This window comes from Zingiber officinale, chromosome 1A (genome assembly GCF_018446385.1).
Source record: "Zingiber officinale cultivar Zhangliang chromosome 1A, Zo_v1.1, whole genome shotgun sequence".
Lineage (NCBI taxonomy): Eukaryota > Viridiplantae > Streptophyta > Magnoliopsida > Zingiberales > Zingiberaceae > Zingiber > Zingiber officinale.
The window spans coordinates 148,967,708-148,987,146 of record NC_055987.1 but is presented as its reverse complement, the minus strand read 5'-3'; the positions used below and the strand labels follow the sequence as shown (position 1 = coordinate 148,987,146).

Here is a 19,439-nt window from a genome sequence, read left to right as displayed (position 1 = left end):
ATTCTCTGTCTGATCATGCCGCCGACCATGCCTCTTATCGGCGACACTAGTTCCTAGGACGATGTCGCCAACTGCTCCCTTTGTCCTTTACTGGGCCGAGCATAGGAACCGCTCGGCAAGCACCTTTCCTCGGCCGAGCGGAGGAGCCGCTCGGCTAGTACTTTTCCCGAGCCGAGCAGAGGCACGTCTGCTGACGACCTCCAAGCGGATGCCCGTTCGGACAGTGGCCATGTCTACTGTTAGCCGAGCGGGATGGCCGCTCAGCCTCCGTTTCTTCCCGCTTTGCCTTATGATCGTCGGAAACTCGGCATCAAACCGAGCTGTCGAGCAGCCGGGTCGGCTAATCCTTCTGCTGATCAGGAAGGCAATCCGCCCGGTCGAACGTCTGTCGAGTGTTGACCACTTTAACCTTCTCCCGGGTGGGCCCCCTCCTCTCACCACCGGATCACATGTCTTTCCTTCAGGTCTAGTCGAAGGAGGCTGAAAGTCCGACTGACTAGACAAATGGCCTGGCGAGTGGTTGGCAGGTCGGCCATTAAATGAGTGGGATCCCGCTCGGTCTCCATAGGACTGATCTTTCTCCCCTGGTCGGCGATTTGTACCTTTGCACTTGGCTATTTTGGATACTTTTCCTTACCTTTGTCGGAGGGGTGCGGGCCGGTCAGCTAATGCTGACGTCATCCAAATCCCCTCGTGATGTGAGCAAATCCCCTCATGATGCGTGTAAGCCCCCTCCATTAAGGCCGAGCACGTGCCCATTAAATGTCATCCTGTGGGGTGACGCCACGTGTCATTGGCGTAGTCGCCACATATCCGAGGTGACAGTTGTTGATGTGACGTTTGGTGGTTTGAATTCAACGGTCGAATTTGCGCTCCAATTCCTGTGACCTAGATCGGACGGCCCCGATCGGCCACGCCTATCTTTATAAAGCTTCAGCGTCACCGCTTCTATCTTAGCGTTCTGTTTCTACTATCCGACCACTTGCTCCGGCGACTCTGCTTGCTTCTAGTGTTCCGTCCCAGTGTTCCGGCGACTCCCAGCTTTCTACTCCGACAATCCATTTTCCTGTAGGCTTTAACTTCTGTTTCCTTGTCTTTTCTCCTGGCCTTTACCATTTTTTGGTGTTCCATCGTCTCGTTTAGTGAGCCTCTTGTCAATCCTTCTTTGATTTTTGGTCGACCCCCTTAGCAAATCCTTCTATTTCTCTGTTTTCCAACTTAGCCAGTTCCTCCCAGCCAGTCGACCCGACCCCTGGTCCCTGGTACACCACCATGGAGACCAGGTTGGATGCGGGCAACGCGACATGTCTTATCAACGCTTTTGACCTCCCACCCGACCACGAGATTGTCCTGGCCGGACCGTCCGATCGGCCACATAACCCGCCGACCGACACTATTTGCTTCTTTCTGGACCAATTCGTGGTCGGTCTTCGGTTTCCTATTCATCCGTTCATAACCGAAGTTTGTAATTTTTTTTGCATCCCGCTCGCCCAGCTCGTCCCTAACTCCTTCCGATTGTTATGTGGGGTAGTCGTGTTATTCAAAATGCACAGCATCCCGCTGACCCCTCAGGTCTTCTATTACTTCTACTACCCCAAACAGTCCGAGCTGGGCACCTACCTATTCCAATCCCACATCGGCTTGGTCTTCTTCGATAGAATGCTCTCCTCCAACAAGCACTGGAAGGAGTATTTCTTCTACATTAGACTCCTCGAGCGGCCAAGCTTCCGCACTCAATGGCAGACCGCTCTGCCACCTCCGCCCGAGCTGAAGAGATATAAGACTCAACCATATTACCTTCACGCAACCAACATGTTGGCTAGGCTGAAGCTCGATATTCACAAATTGCTTCCCAAGGGCGTAATGTACATCTTCGGGCTGAGTCCGAGCCGAGTGCAGCTCCCGAGCAGCCTATATATAAAATTTCTTAAATCTTCTTCCTTTGAGTCTAACTGATTTTGTTTTTCTTTTGCAACTGACATTATGATGCGCGCTCGAGTTGCCAGGATAATGAAGGCCAAGTAGACCGAGATCGAGACAGCTGCTGCCAAGGAGATGGAGTGGCTCGGCTTGACCCCGGCCGGCTCGCAAGAGGGCACGCCTGGGGAAACTGCAACTGCTAAAGAAAATACAACTGCGAGCGATGGGACCGCTGAACGGACGCCCAGCGCGGGAGCGGCAATCGAACCTGGCTCGGTTCGCGGCGTGCCGCCCGTCATTCCTGCTTAGGGATCGGGATCCTCGAGCGACGAAGTTCCGCTCTCCCGCAAGAGGCGTCGAACGGAAGCGCCGTCCCGATCCGCTACTTCAGCCATTCAAGGTGGCAAAAAGGCGAATACGCTCGCCCCCAGCGGCTACTTCAGCCATTCAAGCTTCTGCGGAGGGAGGCGTCCCATCCCCAGCCCCCGTACCAGTGGAGGCTACTTCCTCCGATCGGACTCCGTCTGTGGCTGAGCTGCAAGAGCCGCTCGCCGTTCAGCCACTCACCTCCCTTCCTCTGGCCGGGCAGAAGATAACCCGCTCAGCCATTCATCCCGTTCATCCTACCCAATCCTCCGGTCCGTCTGCTTCTGCCCAATCGACACCGGGCGGAAGAGGATTCGTCACCGCCACCCTTCGTCTGCCGATCGAGGATCTTCGCGCGCTGGGCGACCAGGCCGAATCCCCAACATCAAGTCTACATCCGGGGTCAGCTCGGTCGCATCTGGGAGGAGGCGAGGGTGCGAGGGACCATGAAGTCCCCGGGCGCACTGACCGACAGTCATCTGGAGATGTCCACCGGGCTTAGTTTTCTTAGCTATCACTTCATAAATTATCTCCGATCAACACTAATATTTGTTTGCAGTACTGGGTGGAGAGCATCGCCATGTGTCAGCGGCTGGCACAGGTGGAAGATGAGCCGAAGAAGCTCAAAATTTCTGGAGAAGGCTCTTCCTCCCTGGGACCGCCGTCCGCTCGGCTGAAGGCCGAGATGGAGAGGGCCCAGCAACTTCTGACGAAGGAGCAGCATAAATTGGCCGAGAAGACCAGTAGGCTGAGTTAGATCGAGACTCAATTGAAGACTTACAATTGGAAACTGGATTTGGCCACTACAAGAAAACAGCACGTCGTCGCCGATCTGGAAGAAAAGAATAAAGCAGCCCGACAGTTGGCCGAAGATTTGAAGAAGGCCAAGGACTCTCTGTCTGCCAAGCGGGAGGGCCAGTCAGCCAAGGAGGCTGAACTTCAAGGCCAAATGAAGTTCCTCGAGGAGGAATTAGAGGCTTCGTGCACCACTTTAAAGACCTATCAGGAGGTCAAGCCAAGTCGCTTCGCGGTCCTAAAGCAACAGTACCTCCGCTTGGACCAGTTCATGGGGAAGGTGGCCGATCGAATCGTTCGATTGTTTGAGCTGGCGATCGAGGCGACGCTCAGCCAACTGAAGACGAATGGGCATGTCTCCGAGGCCCTATCTGATAAAGACGTGAATCGCACCCAACTTCTCGAATCCATCCCCGATGAGGTCTTTGAATACATCGAGTGAGCGAGGGGTCAGTAGAGTTTTGTGCAAGTCTTAACTGTAATCCTGGCGCTCGGTAAAACTTATTAATGAAATCATTTTGCGCCCTCTTTATATGGTGTTTGCTTACCAAATATTTGGATGCGTAGTCCTGCTCGGCTGTGTCGCCCATGTCATTATTGAAGTATTGACTCTAGGATCATACCTCCGGGGTTTAGAGTCGCCGCTCGACTTCAATTTTAACATATACGTTAGACGACTTTCTAAGGTCGGGGTTTGACGTCGCCGCTCGACGGTCTTCAAGGCGGGGTTCTTATAGTCGCCGCTCCGACTCTAGGGTTTAACGTCACCGCTCGACGGTCTTCAAGGCGGGGTTTTTATAGTCGTCGCCCCGACTCTAGGGTTTAACGTCGCCGCTCAACGGTCTTCAAGGCGGGATTTTTATAGTCGCCGCCCCGACTCTAGGGTTTAATGTCGCCGCTCGACGATTTTCAAAGTGGAGTTTTTATAGTCGCCACTCCGACTCTAGGGTTTAACATCGTCGCTCGACGGTCTTCAGGGCGGGGTATTTATAGTCGCCGCTCCGACTCTAGGGTTTAACGTCGCCACTCGACGGTCTTCAGGACGGGGTATTTATAGTCGCCGCTCCGACTCTAAGATTTAACGTCGCCGCTCGACGGTCTTCAGCACGGGGTATTTATGGTCGCCGCTCCGACTCTAGGGTTTAACGTCGCCACTCGACAGTCTTCAGGGCGGGGTATTTATAGCCGCCGCTCTAACTCTAGGGTTTAACGTCGCCACTCGACGGTCTTCAGTGCGGGGTATTTATAGTCGCCGTTTAGACTCTATGGTTTAACGTCACCGCTCGACTATCTTCAGAGCGGGGTATTTATAGTCGTCACTCCGACTCTAGAGTTTAACGTCGCCGCTCGATGATCTTCAGGGAGGGGTATTTATAGTCGCCGCTCCGACTCTAGGGTTTAACATCGCCGCTCGGCGGTCTTCAGCGTGGGGTATTTATAGTCGCCGCTCCAACTCTAGGATTTAACGTTGCCGCTCAACGGTCTTCAGGGCGGGGTATTTATAGTCACCGCTTCGACTATAGGGTTTAACATTGCCACTCGACGGTCTTCAGCGTAGGGTATTTATAGTCGCCGCTTCGACTCTAGGGTTTAACGTCGCCACTCGACGGTCTTCAAGGCGGGTCAGCCGCTCGGCGATAACTTTGTAAACCTTTGATTCAGATTTTAATCCTGTAGCCGAAGGATGCAGAAGAAACGAATATTACATGGTATAAATTACATCAACGCACCTTTCACCCAGCTCGGTATGGCTGGAGGTGATTTGTGCTCCAGGGACGTTCGAGCCTCCGCCCCTCTTCGTCCTCTAGGTAATAAGCACCCGACCGAAGCTTTCCCACGACCTTGAAGGGTCCGGCCCAAGAAACCTCCAGCTTGGTGACATCTCCGACCGACTTCACCTTCTTCCATACGAAGTCGCAGACTTGAAAAGATCTAGGTATTACCCGTCTGTTGTAGTTTTAGTGCATCCTCTATCGGTAGGCCGTTAGCCGAACGGCTGCTTTGGCGAGGGCTTTGTCTACCAAGTCTAGCTCCAGGAGTCTCCGCTCGGCATTGCTATATCGCTGCAGACGATCAGACTCAATTCCAACTTCAACCGGGATGACTACTTTGCCTCCATAAACTAAATGGAATGGTGTCACTCCCATCCCCTCCTTTGGGGTCGTGCGGATTGCCTATAACACTCCTGGAAGCTCGTCCGCCCAGCTGCCTCCGACGTGGTCGAGCCGAACTCGAAGAATTCGTAGAATCTCCCGATTGGCCACTTCAGCTTGTCCGTTGCTTTGGGGATACGTCACGGAAGTGAAGGCCTGCTGAATCCCGTAGCCTTCACACCATTCTTTGAGATGTTGCTCGGCGAACTGTCTCCCATTGTCGAAGACGAGCCGACGCAGAATTCTGAACCGACATATGATGTGCTACTAGATAAATTTCTGAACCATCTGCTCGGTTATTCTTGTGATCGGCTCGGCTTCGACCCATTTGGAGAAGTAGTCTACCGCGACGAGCAGGAACTTTCGTTTGCCGATCTCCACGAGGAAGGGCCCCACTATATTCATGTCCCACTAGTCGAACGGGCAGGATACTATAGACGTCGTCATCTCTTCTGTGGGTCGGTGTGAGAGGTTGTGATAGCTCTGGCAGGACAGGCAGGTGGACACTGTCCGAGCGTCATCCACCTGGAGGGTTGGCCAAAAATATCCGGCCAGCAATATCTTCCTGGCCAACGACCGACCGCCCGGGTGTCCTTCGTAAGTTCCTTGATGCACCTCCTGTAGAATGTACTCGATGTCTTCTGGCCCGACGCACTTGAGTAGGAGCTGGGAGAAAGCTTTCTTGTACAGTTGTTCCCCGATCAGCGTGAATCTTCCCGCTCTTCTTCTCAGCAGGTGGGCTTCCTCCCAATCGGATGGCGTAATTCCCGATCGTAGGAACTCTATCAGTGATGTCCTCCAATCGTTTGGGAAGGAGAGTCCTTCCATCCGATCAACGTGTGCCACCAGAGATACCTGCTCGATCGGCTACGATATGACAACAGGCCATATGGAGCTAGCTAGTTTGGCCAGCTCGTCTGCCGCTTGATTTTCTGCTCGGGGTATCTTCTGAATAATCACCTTCCGAAAGTGGGCTTTTAACCTTTCAAAGGCTTCGGCATAGAGCTTGAGTCAGGTGTTGCTTATCTCAAATGTCCCAGTGAGCTGCTAAGCGGCTAACTGGGAGTCCGAGTGAATCAAGACCCTGATTGCTCTGACATGCCGAGCGGCTTGCAGGCATGCTATCAGCGCCTCGTATTCGGCCTCGTTGTTAGTTGCTCGATATTCCAGCCGAATGGACAGATGCATCTGTTCTTCTTGAGGGGAGATCAGTAGTACACCGACTCCGCTCCCTTGCCGAGTGAACGATCCATCCACATATATCCTCTAAGTGGTTTCTGACTTGAGATTCTGTACTTCAGTGACAAAGTCCGCCAAGGATTGTACCTTGATGGTCGTTTGGGGCTGATACTATATATCGAACTCACTAAGCTCCGTTGTCCATTTGATCAGCCGTCCGGATGCTTCTGGATTGAGGAGGACTCAACCCTGGCTGTTTGTCATTACAATGATTGTATGTGCGAGAAAGTATGGTCGAAGTCTCCGAGCGGCGAGCACCAACACAAAGACAAGTTTCTCGAGACCAGTGTAGCGAGATTCATCATCTTTTAAGATATGACCCAGGAAGTACACTGGTGGTTCTTCGTCGTTCGACCATACCAACGTCGAGCCGACAGCGTGCTCAGTCGAGGATAAATAAATGCGAAGTGGCTCGTTGGCAGCTGGCTTAGCCAATACAGGAAGAGAACTCAGATATGCTTTTAGCTCTTCAGAAGACTTGTCGCACTCCTTGTCCCACTGGAATTTAGTAGCTCGACGTAGTACCTTGAAAAAAAGGAGGCTCCAGTTGGCAGACTTGGAGATGAATCGAGATAAGACAATTATCCGACCGGTGAGGCGCTGAGTTTCCTTCAAATTCCTTGGTGGCAGCATGTCTTACAACGCCTTTACCTTACTAGGATTCGCCTCGATGCCCTGCTCGATGACGATGTAGCAGAGAAATTTCCCACCTTTTGCGCCGAACAGACATTTACTCGGGTTCAGCTTGATGCCATATGCGTGGAGCGTCTGGCAAGTTTCTTTTATATCTACGCAGAGGTCGGCAGCTCGGAGAGACTTAATGAGTATGTCATCGACATATACTTCCATGTTTCATCCTATCTGTTGCCGGAACACCTTATTCATGAGCCATTGGTAAGTAGCCCCAGCATTCTTTAGTCTGAACGACATTATGTTGTAGCAATAGGTGTCGTCTGCTCTGATAAAGCTCACCTTTTCTTGGTCTTCTCGGGCGAGCGGCACTTGGTGGTACCCCTGATACGCATCCAACATGCATATCAGCTCACATACAGCCGTGGAGTCCACTACCTGATCGATCCTGGGTAGTGGGTAGAAATCCTTTGGGAAGGCCTTGTTGAGGTCTCAAAAGTCGATGCAGACCCTTCACTTGTTGCCGAGCTTTGAGACTAGCACCACATTCGCAAGCCAGCTCGGGAACTGGACCTCTCTGATATGGCTGGCCTCCAAAAGCTTCTCTACCTCAGCTCGGATGATCTGATTCTGCTCGGCGCTGAAATCTCTTTTCCTTTGCTTCACCGGCCTTGCATCTGGTCGGACGTGAAGCTCATGCTGCGCTATGCTCGGGGAAACGCCAGGTAGTTCATGCGCGGACCAGGCGAAGACATCATGATTTCGCTGAAGACATCCGATCAACTCGGCCTTCTGCTCAGCTGGCAGGTCGGCTGCTATGAAAGTCGTTGCCTCTGCCCGGCTAGGGTGTATCTGCACCTCTTCTTTCTATTCATAAACTAGAGTAGGAGGTTTTTCGGTTATGGCGTTTACCTTGTGTCGAGGAGCTTTCCAAGCGGACTTAGCCTCTGCCTTCACCATCTCGACGTAGCAGCGCCGAGCAGCCAGTTGATCTCCTTTGACTTCCCCGACCTAGTCTTCTACCGGGAACTTGATCTTCTGGCAGTAGGTCGAGACTACCACCCGGAATTCATTGAGCACCAGCCTGTAGGATCGTTGCGGCCGGTTAGAAGGGGGGTGATAAATAGCCCTGTAAAACAAAAACAAAAACACCCTTCTCCAACTCTTAAACTAACACTTGTAAATTAAAGTAAGCAGAAAGAAAATCAGAAAAACGAGACACACTGGGATTGACTTGGTTATAACTGGGGAGGTTGTTAATTCAAGGAAGATGATCGTACTTAAAGAAACTCCTTCAGGCGGAGAAGCTTCGTACAACGATGACGCACAAAGGAAAGAAGCTAAACTACAACTGAGAGTGTACAAGTGTTGGAATTACAATTTTTGAGTTATTTTAAGCTTCTGGACCAAGGCTATATTTATAGCCTTGGTCGGGGTGCCTGGAAGGGTTCCGGGCGCTCTGGGAGGGATAAAACTTTATCCCCCAACGTTTAGATCGCGTAAAAGGTGATCCAGTCAAATATTGACTTCCGGGCGCCCAGAGTGGTTCCGGGAGCCCGGACGTCCGGGCGCCCAGACCCCTAAGTCAACTAAAGTTGACTTTTGGTCTGGGCTCTCTGCTCCGGTTCAGCTTGCCTCGGTTCGGGTCCTTCGGCTCCACTCGCTTAGGTGATCTCGACCATCCGGAAAAGGGCTCACCCGAACCCAACTTCCGGTCTTCTCGAGTGGGCTTCCGCTCCGACTTTTCGTCCCTCGGAATCGCCGTGTGTTTCCTTCTCGTCCACCGACGTACTCATCCGCAGTCTTCGTCCCTCGGACGCACCGTATGTCGTCCTTCTCGCTAGCTACGTCTCTTGCTCCTCGAGCAGTCTTCCGCTCCGGCTTTCGTCCCTCTAAACCACCGCACGCTTCCTTCTCATCCGCCGGTGTACTCTTCCGCAGCGCCTCATCCCTCGGACGCATTGCGTGCCGTCCTTCTCGCTAGCTGCGTCTTTCACTCGACTACCTGTGCTCCTAAACTCCTGCACACATAGACACAAGGTTAGAAACACACAGGACCTAACTTAACTTGTTGATCACACCAAAACAACCTTAGGGTTCCAACAATCTCCCCCTTTTTGGTGTGAGCAACCCAAGTTAAGCTAGGGTAAAAATAGACATAAAATAAACTTAACTAAATTTTGTAATTAAGTGCAAAAATAAAACTAGTAAAAATTTTGGTCTACCTCCCCCTAGACTTATACTTTTCCTTCTCCCCCTTTGATCACATAAAAATAGGGTTCTAAGAAAAAAATCTAAGGGTAAAAAAATCTTAGAAAATTTTGAGATCCTTAAAAATTTGCAATAATTTTACATAAACAGTCTCTGAAAAAAAAATATGAAGTGAAATTTTAAGAAAAAGTTTCTTAGTAAAATTATAAGTTAAAAAAAAAATTCTAACTTAGACAGCTTTGCAAAAATATTTTTTGAAAATTTTTCAAAAAAAATTTAAGCAGAAATTTTCAACTTTTAACTTAGGCAAAAAAAAATATCTTCTGAAAATTCTTCTAAGTATAAAAGATAATTTTTCTAAGAAGAAAAAAAAATACTCAAATTTTTTTTTTAAAAAAAATATTTTCAAGAAAAATAATTTTTTAAGTCTTTGCAAAAATTTCACGTAAGTATTTTTCTAAGTATAAAACTATTTGAAAAAAAATGTTTGAAAAATTTTAAAAGCATTAATTAATTCTAATTTTAATATTTTGACAGAAAGTTAATTAAACATTTATTTTAATATTTTGGCTTCCAGGTCGTGGCGAGACACTAGGATTTCTTGGTTATTGGAGCAACAACCACTTTCTTAGACAAAGTCTCATGAAGAATTTCAATGTTTAATTTTCTCGCCCAAAAAACTCTAAGTCTAATCAATAGTTTAATTTAAACAGGACTTAAGAACTCAATATAGGTTCCAACTTACTGGATTGATTAAAAATTTCTTAGGGGCATATTTTCTAGAGATATTCTTAATTTGTCCCTGGTGATATCTATAATACCAATTCAAATTTTTAAATTTTCTAAAATTAGATGAGCATGCATGGTTTTTTAAATTATATATTTGAATTTTCATATCTTTATTTTCTGATTTTAATTTCTCATTTTCTAATTTTGATTTGTCTAGTTCTTTTAAGGGACATGACTTAGCTAGAATTACTTTTAAATTTTTATTTTCATTTTCTAATTTGCAGCAATCTTTTGTTAAAAGTTTAATGAACTTAAACATTTTGTCGGGAGGAAGAGATCGTACCTGACTTACCTTGTTGATCTCGTTGTCCGTTTCTCCCCATGAACTACTGCTTTTTTCCGACGTGGCTCCCCCTTCATCGATGCTTTCGATGCTCATTTCGGAAGAGCTTGACTCGCAGTCGTCGTCTTGATGACTTGCCATTAGAGCAAGTCCGGAGAATGCCTCGACTTCCGACTCCGACCACGTATCGTCCCACGTCGCCTTTAGGGTCTTTCTCTTTTGGATGAGCTTCTTACCCTTCTCCTTGTCCTTGTTCTTCAGCTTGGGGCAGTTGTCCTTGACGTGCCCTTCTTCGTCGCAGTGGTAGCAGCGGATCGTCCTTTTCTTTTTCCCCTGCGGATGGTTAGTAGATCTAGATTTACAAAATTTCTTGAATCTTCTTACCATCATTACCATTTCCTCGTCGTTGAGAGAAGATTCCGACTCAGGTTCGTCTCTCGAAGCTTTGAGGGTGACGTTGTTCTTGGGCTCCTTCGAACCTGCACATCTTGATTCGTGCACTTCAAAAGTCGAGAAAAATTCTTCTAATGAATTTTTTCTAAATCTTTTGAAATGTAAAAGGCATCTACTAGTGATGCCCATTTTGAATTTCTCGGAAACGAATTTAACGCGTACCTTAGCGAATTTCAGTTACTTACCTTTTCTCCAAGATTCGACAGTCCGATGATGATCTCTTTGATTCTTGAGTGCAGATGCGCGATTGTCTCGTATTCCCCAAGTCGCAGGCTAGTGAGTTGATTGCGAAGCAAATCTCGTCTGGCGAGCTTGGATTCGGAAGTTTATTCGTGCAGCTCGAGGAATTTCTCCCAAAGTTCCTTCGCGGAGTTGTAGTTGCCGATTGACTTCTTGTGGCGGAAGAATGCTTAATAGATGGTATTCTGCTTTGTCGTTCGCCACGTAGTCAGCCTGCTCCTTTTTTGTCCATTGATGTATTTCCTTGTCCTCTGAAGCTTCAAATCTAAGTTTGATTGTTAAAATTAATTCAAACTCTGTTGTAAAAAATACCTGCATCAGTTTCTTCCAGGTGACGAAATCCCCTTCGTATTTCGGCGGGTGAATGTTTGGTCCGGCCATCTCATTGCTTCGTTCGGCGATTAGTCCTCCTGAAGCGCGTTGACTCTAATACCACTTTGTAAGACCATTGCGGCCGGCTAGAAGGGGGGTGATGAATAGCCCTGTAAAACAAAAACAAAAACACCCTTCTCGAACTCTTAAACTAACACTTGTAAATTAAAGTAAGCAAAAAGTAAATCGGAAAAACGAGGCACACCGGGATTGACTTGGTTACAACCGGGGAGATTGTTAATCCAAGGAAGATGATCGTACTTAAAGAAACTCCTTCAGGCGGAGAAGCCTTGTACAACAATGAAGCACAAAGGAAAGAAGCTAAACTACAACTGAGAGTGTACAAGTGTTGGAATTACAATTTCTGAGTTATTTTAAGCTTTTGGACCAAGGCTATATTTATAGCCTTGGTCGGGGCGCCTGAAAGGGTTTCGGGCGCTGTGGGGGGGATAAAACTTTATCCCCCAACGTTTAGATCGCGTAAAAGGCGATCCAGTCAAATATTGACTTCCGGGCGCCCGGACCCCTAAGTCAACTCCAATTGACTTTTGGTTTGGGCCCTCTGCTCCGGTTCAGCTTGCCTCGGTCCGGGTCCTTCTGCTCCGGCTCCGCTCGCTTGGGTGATCTTGACCATCCGAAAAAGGGCTCACCCGAACCCAACTTCCGGTCTTCTCGAGTGGGCTTCCGCTCCGGCTTCTCGTCCCTCGGAATCGCCGCGTGTTTCCTTCTCGTCCGCCGGCGCACTCATCCGCAGTTTTCGTCCCTCGGACGCACCGCATGTCGTCCTTCTTGCTAGCTACATCTCTTGCTCATCGAGCAGTCTTCCACTCTGGCTTTCATCCCTCGGAACCACCGCACACTTCCCTCTCGTCCGCCGGTGTACTCTTCCGCAGCGCCTCGTCCCTCGGATGCACCGCATGCCATCCTTCTCGTTAGTTGCGTCTTCCACTCGACTACCTATGCTCCTAAGCTCCTGCACACTTAGACACAAGGTTAGAAACACACAGGACCTAACTTAATTTGTTGATCACACAGAAACAACCTTAGGGTTCCAACAGCCTGCCCAGGATGACGTTATAGGCTAACGGGGCGTCCACGACGATGAAGGTGGTGGTCCTGGTCCTTCGGAGCGGTTCCTCTCCAAGTGATATAGCCAACCTTGTCTGACTGATTGGCTGGACTTCGTTGCCGGTGAACCCGTACAAAGGGGTTGTCATTGGTAGCAACTCGGTCCGGTCTATCTGGAGCTGGTCGAAGGCCTTCTTGAAGATGATGTTGACCGAGCTTCCTGTGTCAATAAATATGTGATGAATAGTGTAGTTGGCGATTACCGCACGAATGATGAGGGCATCGTCGTGCGACACTTTGGTCCCATCAAGATCCCTGGAACCGAAGCTGATCTCGGGTTCGTTCGCCCTCTCTTGGCTGCATCCTACAACATGGATCTCCAGTCGTCTAGCATACGACTTCCGAGTTCGGTTCGAATCTCCGCTGGTCGGTCCACCAGCTATTATGTTGATTTCACCCCGAGCGGCGTTGCTCCGATTTTCTTCCTCCTGAACGGAGTGCCCGACTGACCTGCGTGATGCTGGGGTGCGGTCGTCACTCCTTGCCTGATGATAATGCCGCCGCTCGGGTGACCGCCTGCTCTCTTCTTGTCGTTCGGTACTCTTCCGCCGATATTGCAGTTCGGGGGAAGGTGATCGACGACGATAACTCCTGGGAGTCGGCTGGGCGACCGCAGGAACTCTGCGGCAGTCTCGGGTGTTGTGGGTGGCGGATTGATGGAAGACACAGAACATAGGAGTCCATACCTTTCCCTTGGGCCTTGGTCGTTCGACCGCCACGTGCTGGACATCGTGTGGCCTTGCTTCCTGCTTTGGGAGTGCCATATCAGCTCTGGGCCCTCTTGGAGGCTGATGGCTGGTGGGTGGCCTTCGTTCGGCGTGCATAGCCAGTTCTGATGGTGCTTCTTTCCTTCGAGCCGCCTGGGCTTCCTCCATGTTGATATACTCGCTGGCCTTCTTTAGCATATGGTCGTAATCGCGGGGAGGCTTCCTGATGAGCGAGCGGAAGAAGTCCCCGTCGATGAGCCCTTGGGTGAAGGCGTGCATCATTGTTTCGGACGAGACCGTGGGGATGTCCATGGCCGCCTGGTTAAAGCGTTGAATTTAGGTCCGAAGAGTCTCTCTCGACCCTTGCTTCATAGAGAACAAACTGACGCTGGTCTTCTGATAACGCCTGCTGTTCGTGAAGTGGTGGAGGAAGGCCGTCATGAAGTCCTTGAAGCTTTGAATCGACCCGTCCGGCAACCTTCGAAACCAACGTTGTGCTGATCCGAAAAAAGTAGTGAGGAAGACTTGACACTTAACTCCATCCGTGTACTGATGAAGGGTTGCCGCGTTGTCGAACTTGCCAAGGTGGTCATCTGGGTCTGTCGATCTGTTGTACTCGCCGATCGCCAAGGGTGCGTAGTGCCTTGGCAGAGGGTCCTGTAGAATTGCTTCGGAGAATTGACGGTTGATCCGCTCGGGTGATGAATCAGCTCGGGGCGCTTTGCCCTTTCTTGCATCCCGAGCGGGAGCTTTGTCTAAGGAAGACCGGTCTCGATTCGCTTACGCGATCTCAGAGGGCATTTGGAACAAGGCCTGGTGGAATGGGATCGGCGCGGGTGGCGCCTCTGCTTACGTACTGGTCGGACCTTTGTTTTGACCTCATATGGAGAGCTGTTACGGCCGATCCTCGTGCGCCGCTTGGCCTCTAGATGCTGAAGTTGCTTGTTGCGCCAGCCGCTCGGCTAGCGCCTTCTGTTGTCGCTCTATCATCTTGGTCGTTCGCGCTTGCATGAGCGCGTCAAGTTCCTTTTGAGAGAGCGTCACAGTATGTTGGCGTCCAGCTTCTTCCATCTCCTTGACTCGGATTCAGGTGAGTTCCCACAGACGACGCCAATTTAATCCTGTCCGAGTGCTGAGTCGATAGACGCTGGGGACGTGGCACTCCCGTTGACTAGTCGAAGATGTTGGTGCAGCGGAGACCGGCAAGAGGGGGGTGAATTGCTGAAAACAAAACTAAAAATACCCTCCTCGGATTTCAACTCAGAATTTAAATCAGCAATAAAAATAACAGCAACTAAATTAATAAAACAGAAAAAGAAATAGGAACAGAAAAGACTCAGGGATTTAACCTGGTTACAACCAAGGAGGTTGTTAATCTAGGGCAGTGGAAAAGAGCGCAGTAAGAAAATTCTCCTTCTCTTAAGGCGGAGAAGCCTTTTACACTTTTGGAGCTCACTAGTTGCTTAGGAATTGCTTACAGATTGATTGCTTGAGTTGTTCTTCTATTCCTAGCTCAAGGGGCCTTTATATAGCTCCTGGAAAGTCTATCCCGAGGGTCCAAGGCGCCTCCAACAAGGTTCAAGGCGCCTCCAGCTCGGTCAGCGGATAAAACTTTATCCGCAACTCAAACGGTCAAATCTGACCGGTTGAAGGCGCCTTCATGATGGAGGCGCCTCCAAGCTGGCAGCTCCATTTTTCAGCTTGGTTTCTTCAGCTTCCGATGCTCCGTTCTTTTGGGTGATTGCGGCCAACCGGAATAGGGCTCACCCAAACCCAATTCCCGGCCTTCTCCTCGAGCAGCCTTCCATCCGGCTTAACGTCCCTCGAACGTCGTGCACGCTCTTCACGCCCACCGGAGTACTCTTCCGCAGCTCTCTCGTCCTTCAGACGCACTGAGCCCGTCGGCTCCCTTCCCGTGCCGTCCTTCTCGTTAGCTGCGTCTTCCGCTCGACTTCCTGTGCTCCTAAACTCCTGCACACTCAGACACAGGGATCAAACACAGCAGGACCTAACCAACTTGGTTGATCACATCAAAACTACCACGGGGTCCAACAGAAGACTCCAAAGACGCAAATCCTGTTCCGCCGTGAACCTGCAAACACAATGCCGAGCCGGGGAGGGGTTCCCCGACGATGACCCTCCGACGCTCAAGTCAAATCTCCGGCAGAAAGAAGTAGAGCGAAGAAGAAATGAGAACTATAACTACAGTGAATAATAGCGCATACCTCCATCGATGTCTAGAGATCCTTATATAGGGCTCCCCAGAGGTGCATGCACGCTCCCCGAGGCGTGCACGCTGCTCAAAGCATACTTGGAATGGATGTGTCAAGAAAGCGTGCAGAACACCATAGTTTAATAGCACGAGCATATCTCTGACGTGGCAGTGGAAGTTTCCCCTGTACAATTGTCTGTCTGATCATGCCGCCGACCATGCCTCTTGTCGGTGGCACTAGTTCCTAGGAAGATGTCGCCAACTGCTCCCTTTGTCCTTTACCGGGCCGAGCGTAGGAACCGCTCGGCTAGCACCTTTCCCCCCGCCGAGCGGAGGAACCGTTCGGCTAGTACCTTTCTCGGGCTGAGCGGAGGCATGTCTGCTGACGGCCTCCAGGCGGATGCCCGTTCGGACAGTGGCCATGTCTAATGTTAGCCGAGCGGGATGGCCGCTCGGCCTCCGTTTCTTCCTGCTTTGCCTTATGAGCGTCGGAAACTCGACGTCAGGCCAAGCTGTCAAGATGCCGGGTCGACTAATCCTTCTGCTGATCAGGAAGGCAACCCACCCGGTCGAACGTCTACCGAATGTTAACCACTTTAACCTTCTATCGGACGGACCCCCTCTTCTCACCACCGTATCACTAATCTTCCATCGGGCGGGTCTCCTCCTCTCATCATCGGATCAGTAACTTATTGTAATTTTAAGAATTTATGATATATTAAAAATAAAGAAAAAAATATTAGTAAACGCGTTATTATTGGTATTTTCCTTTTATCTTGCTTTTAATTCAAAAAAAAATATTTTATTTTTTTAAAAATTTTATGAAATAAATATTTAACATAATACCTTTTATCTTCCATTTATTTCGCCTGCTCCTCGTCGCCGTTCCCTGTGCTTCCACGTCCGCCGCCCAGCGCCATCCTATCTCGTGTGGTAGCATCTTCATCTCCTCTCTGCGAAAGCTTCGCTTGTGGTCCCTGATCAATAACCTACTGCTCCGTACTGTATCTCTCCCAGTTCGCCTGATTCTCCCTCCATCCTCGCCTCGGAAGACCCTTTGGATCCGTTGTCCGATCGAATCCCGCCTCCGCGGTTCGAAGGATACGATTTTTTGGCATAAAATTTGTATTTTTTTGGGTTTATTTGGTCAAAGTTGCAATCTTTCGGAAGCCTGATTCGGATGGCGCTGCAAGTCTGCGGAGCAGGTTTCTCGCTGCTCCCTCCCCTGGGACGGCGGGCGGTTATCTCGAGGGCTGTTGCTCCGGAGAGTACTACGACAAAGGTGGAAGTGGAGAAGGTTAACCTGGGGGGATCCGAGGTGAGAGTCACCAAGATTGGGATTGGTGCGTGGTCATGGGGAGACACTGCCTACTGGAATAATTTCCAATGGGATGGTAATTTTTCCCACATATCATATGCTTAAATTTATAGTTTGGCAAACGAATTGCTTTCGCAAAATTCAGAATCCAGTGACTTTGGGTCTTCTTCCTGATATTATCTTCTGTTGTTAAATGTATAAGAGTTTTGTTTCATTTTGTCAAAGCTGCTAGAATTTGATAATTCATGCAATGTTGGAGTGCGAAAGTCTAACTCGTGCTATGATGACAAGATTTATGCGACTTTAAGCTTAACTTCCTTAATCTGTGGTGACACTGAAGTTATTTGCTTCTGCTGTTGACTCTTTTTTCGGTTTCCATGTTGTTCATTTGAGGTAACAGATAGGAAGTTGAAGGGAGCCAAGGCTGCTTTCAATGCAAGCATTGATGTGGGCATAACCTTCTTTGATACAGCTGAAGTTTACGGTGCCGGGGTAGGTAGAATTTCTTAGGTTTGGTTCTTTAGTTTGATGGATATTTTTATTTCTTCAACTAATATAATTTTGCTAAAACAAGGTAATTTCTCTTAGGTTATGGGGGCAGTGAGCTCTGAATTATTACTTGGAAGGTAACTGATTAAGCCTTTCTACCATCTTTAATCTGGACTAGAAGTTCTCAGCTTTATGATAAACATTGTTTATTTTTGATATACTTCATTTGACAAAGGATTCTGAATCCCTGCTTTGGTTTGAATTGAAATTATAAATCAGATTCATTAAGGAGAGGCAGCAAAAAGATGTTGAAGTTGCTGTTGCCACTAAGTTTGCAGCGCTGCCATGGAGGCTGGGTCGACAGAGTGTTATCTCTGCTCTGAAGGCTTCACTCTCACGTCTTGACCTTGCATCGGTTGAACTATACCAGCTGCATTGGTGTGCCTATAAGCCTGTTCCTGCTGCTATTTCTTGAAACTTGGCAAAGTTAACACTATCACTAACGTTCCTGTTGTCTATTATTTACAGGCCAGGAATATGGGGAAATGAAGGTAATTGCCTTTAACTTTCCTTCAATGTGCATGGAAGTAATTCTATCCCTTCATAGATCTAACTCAGCTCAGGTTTTAATCCGTACTATGGAACTTGGTTTAGGGTACATTGATGGCCTTGGGGATGCTGTTGAACAAGGCCTTGTCAAAGCTGTTGGTGTCTCAAACTACAGTGGTTGGTTCTAACTTTGACTACGAGATGTTTTCTTCAAGGAAACTGTAATGATCCTTGGACTAACATGCTGGTTGATCTGATTTTACCCTCGACACCAGAAAAGCGCCTCAGAGATGCTTATAATCAACTGAAGAAACGGGGAATTCCATTAGCTTCAAACCAAGTTAATTACAGTCTACTATACAGGCTTCCGGAGCAGAACGGCGTGAAGGCTACATGTGATGAATTGGGGATTTCTCTGATTGCATATTCTCCTATCGCACAAGGTATTATTCAAATATACACCATTCTCTATGTTATTTTGCTTGTCTGTTTATATAATGAGCTAGTTGCATGTACTTATTTGAAGTCTACTGATGCTTGTTTGTATGAGTTTTTAGAATGCTTGGTGGAATCTGGACGTCTTCTGGCTTTGATGGTTTATTAATATGCTCAAATTTTTTGTTCAAAATGTCATCACAATGTCAGACCCTATGAACTATAAACTATATCTATTTTATTTAGTGATCAGATGGTAGAAGTCTAGCTTGAGTACATTTAATTTACTTTCCATTGTTTCTTTTTCCGAAATTACATAGATGTGGAAAATCATACTCATTGTAGGTACTTTGCACCATAGGTGTTACTACTAAAACTAAATTATGACATGAACACACTGGCTGATACCTTGAATTACCATCCAGGTGCTCTGACCGGAAAATACACACCAGAGAATCCTCCAACTGGCCCTCGAGGACGAATTTATACTCCGGAGTATCTCAGAAAGGCAAGTACTTGTGTTGCTAGATTCGTGCAATTGTCGAGGTCAACTGTGAACATTCTTTTTGTTATTGTTTGCAGCTGCAACCTCTTGTCACAAGACTTAAGGAGATTGGACAAAATTATGGCAAAACTCCAACACAGGTCCCTTCATGCTTCTGATAATCTATTTTCCGTTTTGATAGAATTAAAGAGAATTCATTTGCTAATTTGCTGAAAAACGCAGGAGCTAGTAAAATTGTGTGTTCTTTGTTCTAGGTGGTTCTGAACTGGTTGATAGCCCAGGAGAATACAGTGCCCATACCAGGTGCAAAAAATGCAGAACAGGCAACAGAGTTTGTGGGTGCTCTAGGATGGAGACTCACAGAACAGGAGATTGAGGAGCTGCGTTCGATCGCATCAGAAATGCCATCAATCGTTGGGTTTCCTGTCGAAAAGCTATAACTGCCTCGAGCAAAAAGTCTATGTGCAAATTAATAGATGTAGATGGGCACGATTTCTCTTCACTGTTTTCTCGCCTGTACTTTTCCTGCAATGGGAATATGATCTTTATATTGGGCAGCTTTTGCATCAAAGACGACTTTTTTTTGTAGTTCCTCGGAATAGTTTATGTAAAATGGTGCGATAATGACATTAGGTGCCTCAATTA

The 19,439-nt window shown here is 48.4% G+C and overlaps 1 protein-coding gene across 1 annotated transcript; it reads left to right on the top strand.

The window, feature by feature from the left end:
* Positions 1 to 16,363: 16,363 nt before the first annotated feature.
* On the top strand, positions 16,364 to 19,439 carry LOC122037939 (uncharacterized oxidoreductase At1g06690, chloroplastic-like). Its single transcript, XM_042597432.1, has 10 exons — positions 16,364 to 16,892; positions 17,217 to 17,308; positions 17,405 to 17,442; positions 17,585 to 17,743; positions 17,834 to 17,856; positions 17,960 to 18,031; positions 18,130 to 18,297; positions 18,715 to 18,797; positions 18,872 to 18,934; positions 19,049 to 19,439. The coding sequence occupies exons 1-10, from the start codon at positions 16,679 to 16,681 to the stop codon at positions 19,232 to 19,234; spliced, it is 1,098 nt and encodes a 365-aa protein (XP_042453366.1). The 5' UTR covers positions 16,364 to 16,678; the 3' UTR covers positions 19,235 to 19,439.

Excerpts from the sequence above, each read along its gene's own strand:
- LOC122037939 (XM_042597432.1), top strand. The coding sequence starts at position 16,679 with ATGGCGCTGCAAGTCTGCGGAGCAGGTTTCTCGCTGCTCCCTCCCCTG. Across the intron at positions 16,893-17,216 it reads GAATAATTTCCAATGGGATG|ATAGGAAGTTGAAGGGAGCC; the intron begins GTAATTTTTCCC and ends TTGAGGTAACAG. Across the intron at positions 17,744-17,833 it reads GAACTATACCAGCTGCATTG|GCCAGGAATATGGGGAAATG; the intron begins GTGTGCCTATAA and ends TATTATTTACAG.